At 26.7% G+C, this 12,298-nt stretch overlaps 1 protein-coding gene across 1 annotated transcript; it reads left to right on the top strand.

The window, feature by feature from the left end:
* Window positions 1–1,717: 1,717 nt before the first annotated feature.
* LOC145837295 (myosin light chain kinase A-like) lies at window positions 1,718–11,718 on the top strand. The gene is made up of 2 exons (XM_082945102.1): window positions 1,718–1,867; window positions 10,497–11,718. The coding sequence occupies exons 1-2, from the start codon at window positions 1,725–1,727 to the stop codon at window positions 11,629–11,631; spliced, it is 1,278 nt and encodes a 425-aa protein (XP_082801228.1). The 5' UTR covers window positions 1,718–1,724; the 3' UTR covers window positions 11,632–11,718.
* The last annotated feature ends 580 nt before the right edge of the window (window positions 11,719–12,298 follow it).

The raw sequence follows: 12,298 nt of genomic DNA, 5'->3' as shown, positions 1-12,298 counted from the left end.
TATATGTTATTGTATTTAAATAGTAAAATTTTTCTGTGATACATTTTTGAACTTTGTACTTAATTTGTTTACAAATATTTAGTAAATTAAAAATTTTCTGTTTTAAATCTTAAATAGAATAAAACAAATGTAGTTAAAAGGTAATAAAGTGAAATTTTGAACATTTTTAAAATGACAATTAATTAATTTTAAAATTTTTTGTTCAGAAAATGTATAATGTTCAATTTTATATACTTTTCAGTTTTAATATTTTAGTATTTGGCCAAATAAAATTTGTTTTTTAACTAAATAAAATGCTTTTAGGGTAAAAAGATAAAGATATTCTAGTACATAAAATATTACAGTACAAATAGTATATTAGTATTTATATGAGAATTATTACTTCAGTAGATGAGTTAAATAAATAAGTAAATTTCTATTTATGATGTACTTTTACCTTGGTATTGTAATATTTATTTTTTTCATCATTATAAAAAATATATTTAAGAAATATATCATAACACATTTCATTTTTTTTACATACTTTCAAAGTAAGTCTTGTCAAAAATTGCAACGTACTAAATTAAAATGAATCGAAATTGAAACAAAATTTAACTGTAGTTTAAAGTTTCAAAACATAAAATGACGTAATAATAAAGTGTAAAAATTAAGTAAATGCTTTACTAAAGAACTTTGCTGTATGTACTTATAAACCTTGTTAGATTAAAATCAAACTAAAATAAACCAGAAATAAAAAATGAAAATAAAACTACACTTAAAAAAAAAGTTACGTAAAACCAATTATCTTAAAATTAATTAATATAAAAATTTAAAAAGTCTAGTTTGGTATAAGAACTTTCTCTGCTTAAATAAACTGGGCCTTAAAGATTGAATGTATAGGGCTTCTAGAATATGTAAGTGAAAATAGTTTTCCACTCTCACTAAAACTGAAAAGTTCTCTTTTTTCTAATTTTTTGCACACTCATGATTGTCCAACAAATGTTTCTCAATTGCTGATAAGTATTTTTTAGGAACAACCATGAAATCACTAGCTTTTCTTGGTAATTAGGCAACATTTGTTGGACAATCAAGAGTTCGCGAAAAATTATATAGAAGAGAACTTTTTTGTTTTAGTGAGAGTGAAGAACTCTTTTCAGCTACATATTCTAGAAGCCTTATACATTAAATTTTTAAGGCCCAATTTATTTAAATAGAGAAAGTTTGTATACCAAACTAAACTTTTTAAATCCTTATATTAAGTAAATTTAAAATAAATGGTTTTGTTAATTTTTTTTTCTCAATGTGTAGATTTTTTACTGCTGATTTATTTTAGTTTGATTTTAATCTAATAAATTATATTAGTACAGCAAAGTTCTTTAGTATAAGCATTTAGTTAATTATTACACTTGATTATTACGTTTATTTATATTTTAAAACTTTTAAATACAGTATAACTTTGTTTCAATTTCAGTTTATTCTAATTTAGTAAGATACTGCTTTTTACAACTCACTTCGAAAGTACTCAAATAAATTTAAAAAAAGCAACCAAATGTTTTTTGTTATACTTTTTAAATAAGTTATGCACCTGAAAATAGTTGTTCAAAAAATTATATGAATATGAAAGTAGTTTTTTGATGTATAAATAATGACTTATATATGTTTAATTTGTAGTTATTCATAAATAAAACTTGATCCAAAACAAAATGACCTCTGAAGACAAGCCATGGGCAATCCTCCAGCCAATAATGCCAGAGTTCCACTTTAAATCTTTAGTAAAAGAGTCTCTGTTTGTTGGAAGATCACAAGAAGACTACTCTCTGTGCACCCAGGCCATAGAGAGTACTAATTTACTTGGATCATTCAGTAAACTTCATTTTATTATATACAGGTAAGCTTTATACTTTAGATATATGATGATTTTTTATTACATTCTTTTATTAAATATTTTCTAATTAGTTTTGTAAGTTTGGTTTGAATTAAAAATGCAGACTTCTTTATTTAGTCTGTGTTATAGTTATAGACAAATGTTCTAAACCATAATATTTATTATTTTTTTAACTTAACAGTTTAGTTTATTAGTAGGTTGCCACTTTCTAAAGTAAAAAAACAAACAGGCCACTAAAAACTACCCTACTAAAACTTGTAGATGGTTAAGAAAAAAGATTTTATTATAAAAGTAATAGCAGTAGCTGCAAACAATAAACTTAAGTCAATAAATAGACTTCAAATGTGTCAAATATAAAATTTAAAAACTTTAATAAGTAACATGTATGTTTTAATTTTTAAAATTAATAACTAAGCTGACTAAGTAATAAGAGTAAATTTAAACCCTATAATAAGGCAATAGGGGAGAAAGGTTATAACATTAAAAAAAAAAACATTAGCTCTTATATTAAAGCTTTAAGTATAAACTGCGAGTTACTTAAAAAAAAAATAAAACAAATATTTTAGTTTTAAGGTATTGCAATTTTTGTAAAAAGTTTCCAAAAATACTTATTGACCACATCATTTTTAGGGTCAGTTTTCTAGGAAATTTAAAAAGTTAAACAAATCTACCTTTGTTTTTTGAGCGAGAGGACTAAAACTTTTAGAAAAATTTTATATATAGTTTAAAAGACTTTCAATGTTGAAATTATAAAAATATTAAAAATGCAAAAGTTTAAGACAAAAAAAGTGTTTTTTTCTCAATAATTTGTTTAATTTCCAGAATTAATAAAATTCTCCCATTAATAATATTTAAATACTAGTAATGAATTTTCTATAATAATTTAAAGAAAATTGGTTAAAAAAATGAAGGAGAACGTAGATTTTTAGTGAAATAGTCTTTTTAATTATTTTTAGTTAGCTCCTTATATAAGGAAATTATTTAGTTCATGAACTTGATTGCTTGTTTCTCAAAAGCTACTTTGAATTGTCTTAAGTCGTTAAAAAGTACTCTAAAAAATAAGATCAACTTGTAAAATCATGGTGGTCTCCCCTCTTATGGTTTTCCAAATTTTCAAGTCAGTTAAAATTTGTTTAAATAATTTTAAATCTATCTGTTTTTTTTTTGTGACTTGTAATTTTTAATGTGACATCTTGTTCATCTATGTCAAAAAATATATAGATAAATTGTATTTTAATTTTAACATCACTCCTTTCTGTTCAAGCTACAATATTTACCATATTAAGAAAATTACTCTTAATAATTCACTAGAATTTTTATATTTCACTATGATGTAGTCATCTTTTGTCTTGTGTCTTACATATATTTTTAGTGTATACTTTTAAAGTTGTTGGCCTTTAATAACTGTTCATTAACTTTTAATTTGTATCTTCTGAACTTTTGTTAAAGAGAGTATTATACAAAGTTTATAAAAATTTAAAATATATTTAGCTTATGTAAATCAACACTTAAAATTTAAGCTTTTTTAAATATCCTTTCAAAATTTAGTTTATGTGTATTGATTATGTGTAACTAACAAGATTAGCTTTTTTAAATGGTTTTAAACTTGAAAATGTATGCTATCAATATAATTTGTTTTGAAATTTCTTTTCATTAATTAACTGGAAGCAGTTTTTAAGGTACTAGACCACATAAAATATTAAAAAGAATGTGTATATAAACTAAAATTAATTAATGATAGAATCTAGTTGTTAGAGAACTATGTTTAGTCCAAAAAAACAACTTTTAAAAATTTATAATATCCAGAAACTGTTACAATGTTCTTTTTGTTAGTTGTTGTAAGTATTTAATATAACTTAAACTAAAATATTATACATATACTCTAAAACCTGAGTTATTAAATGTTGTTGTAGCTTATATTTAAAGATAAAACTGCTTTATGTGTTTAACAGTTTTATGAATTATACTTTTAAACCAAAAGTTTGACAAAAGTTAAAGCTTTTCTTAAACCAAAACAATTTTATACATAGTTTAACTTTCGTGAATCAAGATCTTTTAAAATCACAATTTATTGAAAGTAATTAAAAAGTTCAACTTTCTATACCTGTTACTTTATTTTATGCTGCTATAGAAACTATACTTTTAAGCTATAAAGCTATATTTAGAACTTTGATCCCTAATAATTTATCTTTGGAGAAAAAATTTGTTTACTGTTTTACTAGATCTGAAAATATCTAAAGTACCCAACTGATGGATTTTAAAACAAACATTATTTATTTTATTTATTTGCTTTGTAAATACTAAAAACCATTGTTTTCTATATAGTTATTTCATTTTTTTTCTGAGTTAGTGTAACTGTCTTAACATTATGTTTACATTTATATGTGTTATAACTAAATATAAGTTTAAAGTGTCTAACTTTGTTTTCAGTATGATGCCTAATAAAACTTTAAAAATCGTATGTTAAAAAAAATTAAGTTTTAGAAAAAAGCTGCATCTTGAACATACAAATTCTGTTTTAGGATTTATTATGGCAATTTTAATTTTTTTTGTGTTAAATATATTTCTAAAAAATTAATAATTGTACTAATTAGCCCTAGCCTAACTATGTGTTTATTTAAATAACTTATTAAATTGTTACCTTTGTTCAGGGTGGCCAATAAACTTGGAATCCTAAAAAATAATTGGAATTTGGAAGTTTTGAAAAAAATCTGGAATTTTAAGTAATTTTTACATGTTAAGTAGTGAAATGTTGATTTGATACAAAAAATATATCATGTAGATAAAAAATTTTTGTCATCATCAAACTTATTTTCATTAAAAACACATAAGGTTTATGATATTTTTCATGGATCATATCTTTTTAAATAATTTGAAATTGAATAATAAAAAATGTACAAAGTTTCTAAAATTAACAAGCTACTCAACTACAACTTTTCTGATAGGTTATGTCGCTTCATCTGGTTTTAAGATCAACTGGGCGCCGACCAACAATGTTGTGTCAGAGTTTCCAAAGCTCATTTTCATAAATGCCCTCTTGGCTGAAATAAACTGCCCCATTTTTAGATATTGCCCCATCACCAGTTACAATTTACACCAGCCAACTTACTTTTTTCCGCCTTACTAATTAACACTTACCCCCTGACAGCCAAAATAGTCCCTAAAGAGCAATATTAACCACTTAAAAAAAATTCAATCTAAATTGGTCTAAATTGAGAAATGTTAGGCTAAATTATAAAAATGTTGCTTACCAATCTTGTTAATTTTACTTAAATTTATTTTTTGAATCATTTTACTATATGTTTATGGGGTGGGTGTCACTTTTTCACAAGCGTCACTTTTGCACGAGCGTCACTTTTGCATGAGGGGAAACTTTTGCACGAGGGTCACTTTTGCACAAAGGGACACTTTTGCACAAGGGGACACTTTTGCACGGCGACTCTTTTGCACGAGCGTCACTTTAGCACGAGGGGACACTTTTGCACGGCGTCACTTTTGCACGCAGGGTCACTTTTGCACGAGGGGACACTTTTGCACGGCGACACTTTTGCACAAGGGTCACTTTTGCACAAGGTTACTTTTGCACGGCGACACTTTTGCAAGGAGGGTCACTTTTGCACAAGGGGACACTTTTGCACAGAGGGTCACTTTTGCACAAGGGGACACTTTTGCACGGCGACATTTTTTCACGATGACACTTTTTTATGACAGCATTGTTGCACAATGCCACATTTATACAATGAAATTTTTGCACAGCGACATTTTGGCACAATAACTTTTTTGCACGAAAATCAATTTTGCATGCAGGCTAATTAAAAGTATTGTAGCTACTACCAAGTCTTTAACATTAAAAGAAACTGAAAAATAAATAATTTTACCTATAATATATTTACCTATATTAAAGGCAAAAAATGAAAGATCTAAAATCTTAAACAGTAAAAGTTAATGTCAGAAACAAACTAAAGAAAAGATAAAATAAAATTATTTATATAAGATTCATACCAGGGACAATAAAGTTAATTTATTTAGAAACTAGGATAAAAAATAATTTAAGTGTAATTAAGTTGTTCTAGTTTATTTTGAATTTTAATATATTAATCAACAACTGTGCCTTTTTTATATATTTTATTATACGGTTACAAGTTTCTTGTTCATATGATGAACCTAGGCATCAAAACCTAGACCACTTAAACTAGAAGACACATAATGAAAAAATAAAATAACACTTATAGTTTATTTATCATAACAAAGATAAAAACATAATTTGATATAAAATTTATAGGTTAACATAAAAAGCAAAATTTTAGCCACAAACTTATATTTATTTACGCTATGATGTAGAACAAACAACATCAAGTATTTAAATACATTGACTAACAACAAAAATAAAAACCTAACGCTCTAAGGACATTAACGTTAGGCTCTCATTGGCTTATTTTATGATCATGGAATGCTGGTGTAAGCATCTCTTGATACTTTTGATAAACATAAGTTCAAACTTCCAAATGTAACTCTCTCATTGGCTTATCATGATAATGCAACATTATTGTAATGAAATAATCTAAGTTTAAATCATGAAAAAAGCGCTATTTTATTGCTTTTTTTATTCTCACGCTAAATTAAAAAATAAAAATAAACATCAGGTAAAATCTAAAATACCTTTACACTTCATAAACTAACTAAATCTTTTTTTTTAATTTAACAATTGTTTGAAACAAAATTAAATTTAAGATACTTTTTTAACAGCTATATAATGCTAATTATAACATCAAGAAGAAATAAGTAAAAATAATACTCAAAATTTGTGTTTCAAAGCCTTACTAAATTAAGTTTATCTTTCTGTTTAAAAAGTAACAAAATTAAGATTATTTTTATTTAATGTACTTAAAATTAAAGAAGTGTATTCAACTATTTTATTTAAATTAAGCTAATAAGTATAAATTAATGAGTTGTGGTACGTTATTATATTGTTCTACGTAAAACTTCAAATGAAAACTTCATTGAAAAACTACCACATTTTATTTATTCAAAACAACTTGCGTTTAGTAGCAAATATTGTTTAAGTTAAAAAAAAAAAATTTAAATGTTGCTGTGCAAAAGTTTCTCCTCGTGCAAAAGTGTCGCCGTGCAAAAGTGTCCCCTCGTGCAAAAGTGACGCTTGTGCAAAAGTGACCCGTTCCCATGTTTATGACATGAATTCAAAAAAATCTATGTAGTTTTACGTTCATTATCTTTCTAAATTTTATAAAAAGATTTTGCTGAGTTTTTCATATATAAACATAAAAAAAAACAATTTAATTTTATGGGAGGTAGTTATCTAATCTAATTTTGCTGTTTTATAATCAGTATGTTTATTTTAGCTTAAATAAGTTCACATCATGATAAAAAATTGACAAAAGTTAGTTTTTGTCTTTAGATGACATGTTAAAAAATATGTTCTTCTAATGCCAAAAGACTTCAAGATTAAACTTATTGGTCCTCTCAACTTGTTATGCCCTATGTTTTTAGAAATCAGAAAATTACTGTTAGTACAATTATTATAAGTTTTAATTGAGATATTTTATCTATGTCCTGGACAAGACATTAAAAGGTATTTAAGTGTTGTGCGACTCGATAACCGAAAGGTTTTTTGTGCTCCAGGTCCTAGGACCAAATATTTTGAGCAATTTCTTTTGTCATTCAATAAACCATATTTTTAAAACATTAGTGTTATAGCAAAAACACATTGAAAAACTTTTAAACCTGTTTAAAATATCAAAATTAATTAAAAATTTATCGAAATATAGAAAATAGTTTTTAGATAAGAAAAAGGTATTCAAGCTGTTTTCATTTTAGCTTGACATTTTCAAGTAGTTTCAGTGTTTTCAGGCTCATTAATTACAAATTTGAATTAATTTTTGTTCGTTTAATTTGAAATCAAAATATTGTATAAGTCTAAAAGATGCATTATGACAAGATTTGCATTTTATAAGTCTTTATAAAATGACAAAGATGATTAACCTCTAAAAACTGATACTACAACTTTAATCCATAAAAATGTATATAAGTTATTCAAAGATTAAAGGTCTAGTTTTCACTCTTTATGAATTTATGAAAAATCAAAACACTTAAAAAAAAGTGAAAAAAAAAGTTTTGATTTATAACTAACAAAAAATAGTTTAGTTTTTGCCATCTTTGTAGTGTTAAATATTATGAATATTTTTAAAGCCTTGAATGTTTATTGCAAAAAATCTTAACATTCTTTTTTTTTGTATACATTACAGTAGACTACCGCTTAAGTACGCACTTTTTTTGGTACGCACCTCGCCTTAAGTACGCACTTACCTAGAAAGACAAAAAAAATTCTAAATTTTCTGAGACTTAGATATTTTCTAAAGACTTGTTTCATAGAGTCATTTTCTGACGCTTTCCAATCATTTTTCTAATCTAATTTTTTTTTATTAAAAACTTTCAGAATATCTGCAAAAGAAAGGCTAATTTTAATGTGACATAATACAAAACTAGTTAACCACAAAAACTAGTTACAATTTTTATAAAGTCAAAATAAACATATAAAAAGAAGCAACAACAACAAAAAACTAAAATTAAAAAAAAATAATGAGCATCTTATCATTGTGCACTTATACTATAAATGTTTCTACTGATATAAACTTTCTTACAAAAACAGTCCTGAAACGTTTTTCTTTCAAATAAAAAGAATCAAACACTTTTTAGTTAATGGAAAATTATATTAAATGTATTAACTAAACTAAACTTAGCTTGACTAGCATTATGTAGAAACTTTTTATAGAAAAAATAAATCATTTTAAAATCTATTAAAAAATTTTGCAGATTATAATTGTGTATCAAATGTTATTTCAAATAAAAAGACTTGTTTATTTGGTGGCTAGTTTTAAGAAAGAAAACAAACAACTAAATTTAATATTATACTATGTCGTCAAAAAGTACGCACTACCCGTGCTAAGTACGCACTTTTTGGTCGGGTTCAATTTGCGTACTTAAGCGGTAGTCTACTGTAGTTAATTTTAATTATACTAATGCTTTTATTTTACAATATGTTATATAGGGATAACACTCATAAAGACTTTAAATTCAACTATTTTACTAACTCTGTTTCGAACCTAGTTAGTAATTTAAGCATATCATTCCATGAATAACTTTCCAAGTAAATAAAAATTTTACTAGAAATTTAAAAATATCTTATACCATAAACATACTTATAATCATTTTTGACTATCTTTTCGTTTTTAAACTTTTTTTTGGGAATTGTTTGTGTGGTGTAATTAAGAAGAGTATAATATAAGTTGTTATAAAGAAAAATAAAACAAAACTTGAAAGTATTAACTAACAAAACAAAAAAGTATTTTAAAAAAGTATACTTTAGAAGCTTACGCTTTACAAAAAATATTTTTATTTTGATTAGTATTACTTAAGTATATATTTATTGATAAAATTATTTGTTTTTCAATTTTAATCTTTACCTCTGAGGTATGACCTTTTTGAATCTTTTTAAAATTGACTAAAAACGTCAGATTTATCAAACTTACATTTGTACAAATCCAAATAGTTTTAGTATATTTTAACTTAACTACTATGCGGCCTGAGACGCTTAAAACAGGTAAGTTGTAAAAGATCAGTGGTTTATGTATTTTTTCCTCCAAGTAAGACTGAACTAAGTTTTGGCACTAGTCAATCTTGTTAAAATTAAGAAAAATATACTAATTAGTTCCTAGGTTAAGTAAAATTATTCAAAAGAGCCAGCTGTTTTTTAAATAAGTATGATCTTTGAAATTATTTTTATTGTATTAAAGTTACCTTATAAAAATTAGATTTTACAAGTTTATGAAAAACCAAAAAAACCCTTAAAATTATTTGATTGAAAACCGAAAATTGCCTGGCAATCTGAAAAAAAACAGAAAATGGCAATCTTTTTAAATGATTAATTAATGAAAAATTTAGAGCACATTATTATAAGTAGAATATGTTTGTTTTAGTCTTAATTTAAATTACAAGAAAAATAATTCTAACAAGAAAAGTAGGTAAGGTTAAAAAAAAAAAAACCGTTTAAATAGTCACTACAATCAGACAGTTAATCTATTTTATGATTTTTTTTGTAACTAATGATCACTGTTAGTGTTGCCACTGGGAAATTGTAGTTTTGCAATAAACTTAAATCACTAGTAATCGTTTATTGAAGCTGTTTAATTTTTAAATTGAGCAAAGTTTTATTAGCATAAATGAAGTGATTATGGAATAATATTATAAGTTTTTATGATTATTATTATTTTATTACTAATATAAATAAGTTTTAGTTTAAGCTTTATTTATATCTTTAAAAGATGTAAGTTCACTTTAAAATGTCAACTATTGCTACCAATTTACACTGTATAAGTAATGAAGTTATTTTTATTATTAATATTTATTTTCGTTAAACCTTTATCAAAATAAAAACTGTAACTTTTATGTAAAAATGTAATGTGTGATATGTAAAAATTGATAACCTTTAATCTTATTCCATAAAAACAATGTCTATTGTAAATACTTATGAAAATACTCTTTACTTAACTTAGTTTGATTTTTTTTTTTGCCTTTTTTTTTTGGAAAAAAATAATTTATAAACTAATATTAAAAGATTGGATAACAAGGAAAATGACAATTCAGAATACACCGTCTACATAACTGACCATTCAAGACATGGCACATTTGTCAATGGAGTGAAGTTGACTCCTCAAGTTCCAATGGTCCTCAATTCACAATCAACCATAAGTCTTTGCCAGGCTAAAGTAGAAGTTCTCTACTTCATCGATTTCAAAACAGAAGACCTCATTTTGCCTCCACCTATAAATAAAAACTACCGCAGTGGCCTAATGGTGGGCAGAGGAGGCTTTGGTGAAGTTTATTTTTCTTATAACTTACCAAACAACCTAAACTGTGCCACCAAAAAAATAAGGCGCGATAAAAGTACACATTTCTTTCTTAAGTCAAGCTCCCAGCAACAAATAGAGGATAGTAAACTCGAGGAAGCCCGCATAATCAAGGACGTTTGCCACCCCAACATAGTGGGCGTGTATGACGTCATAATCGATCGAGATTTCTTGTACATAGTGCTCGAGTACGCTGCTGGAGGGGATCTTTTCACGAGAATCAACAACACGACCCGTCAAGAGTGGGGCGAAGAGAAAGCTCAGTTCTACTTCACACAAGCAGCTTTGGCCACGAGCCACCTGCACTCGCTCGGCATCACCCACAGAGACATAAAGCTGCAGAACATGCTACTCATGGACAACAGGCCGTTCACGCAGCTGAAGCTTTCCGACTTTGGCCTGTCCAAAGTGCTCAACGACGAGCTGTCCTACATGAAGACGCTGGTCGGCACGCCCCATTTCCTCGCGCCGGAGCTGATAAGGTCCCTGGTAAACAAGACCCAGGACTGCCACTACCACAGCAAGGTGGACTTGTGGGCGCTGGGAGTGGTGCTCTTTATGCTGCTCGTGCGCAGGTACCCCTTTTACGACGAAAACCGCGACCTACTCTTCAGCAAGATACTGCAGCGGAGCTACTCTTTCCGGCAAGACTTGTGGGGCGGTGTATCAGAGCCAGCCAAGGATGTGGTCAGGAAGCTTTTACAGCCCGAAGAGGAGAGGGTCGATTGTTCGATCTTGTTGGAGCAACCGTGGTTGAAAAACGAGGAAATGCTGAAGTTTATTAGGGAGATGCCTACCAGTAGGGAACAGGTTCCGGCTTGTAACTGGCAAGTTTTGCTTTGAAGTGAAAAATAAACTCGTTTTTGCTTAATTTTTTCACTGCTTTTAACAATTTCAAAGTCTGCACTGCTCCACGAGAACGATTAGTTCGTTTTTACAGGACTGTTTAAGTGTAAGGTTTGTAAATAACGTTTTTAATTTTATTTGAAATGATCAAAACAGTAAGCTTGCTTTAATTAGAACAAGGAAGTAGTTTAAATCTAAAATTTATTTAAAATTTTTAAGTATTTATACTTTGGTCCGCCTTGTGTCGTTTTCTTTATCATTAAAAAGTCTTTTATGTTTAGTTTCATTACGTTAAACAACAAATCACATAAATTTTATGATCAAATGTAAATATATAACGTTCAAAAAGAAATAAAAAGTTTCTGTATACAAATTTTGTTTAAAAAAAATAGTTTTAGGTTTTATTCGATCTAGTTTTGTGTTTTTTGTTTAAGTCCAATGTATTTAAGGTCACTAAGAAAAAACTGTTAGGACTATTCTTAAACAAAATGTTTTCAATCATGATCAAGGATAATTTTCAGTTTTTGATTTAGTAAGTTTAACACGTTGTGTCTAATTAAACACGTGCACGAAATTCGTTTTATTATTTTTATTTTTTTTATGGAAGTTTGGAAACTTTAACTTAGAAAATACTTATTAGTAAAATCGCTTATTTTTTTATGTT

Source organism: Thalia democratica, chromosome 5 (genome assembly GCF_965202585.1).
Source record: "Thalia democratica chromosome 5, ktThaDemo2.hap1.1, whole genome shotgun sequence".
In the NCBI taxonomy this organism is placed as follows: Eukaryota; Metazoa; Chordata; class Thaliacea; order Salpida; family Salpidae; genus Thalia; species Thalia democratica.
This window is presented reverse-complemented; position numbering and strand designations above follow the sequence as displayed.

Bases quoted from the DNA above. Each gene is read 5' to 3' on its own strand.
- LOC145837295 (XM_082945102.1), top strand. From the start codon at position 1,725: ATGCCAGAGTTCCACTTTAAATCTTTAGTAAAAGAGTCTCTGTTTGTT. The intron at 1,868-10,496 runs GTAAGCTTTATA...TAATATTAAAAG, and splicing joins CTTCATTTTATTATATACAG to ATTGGATAACAAGGAAAATG.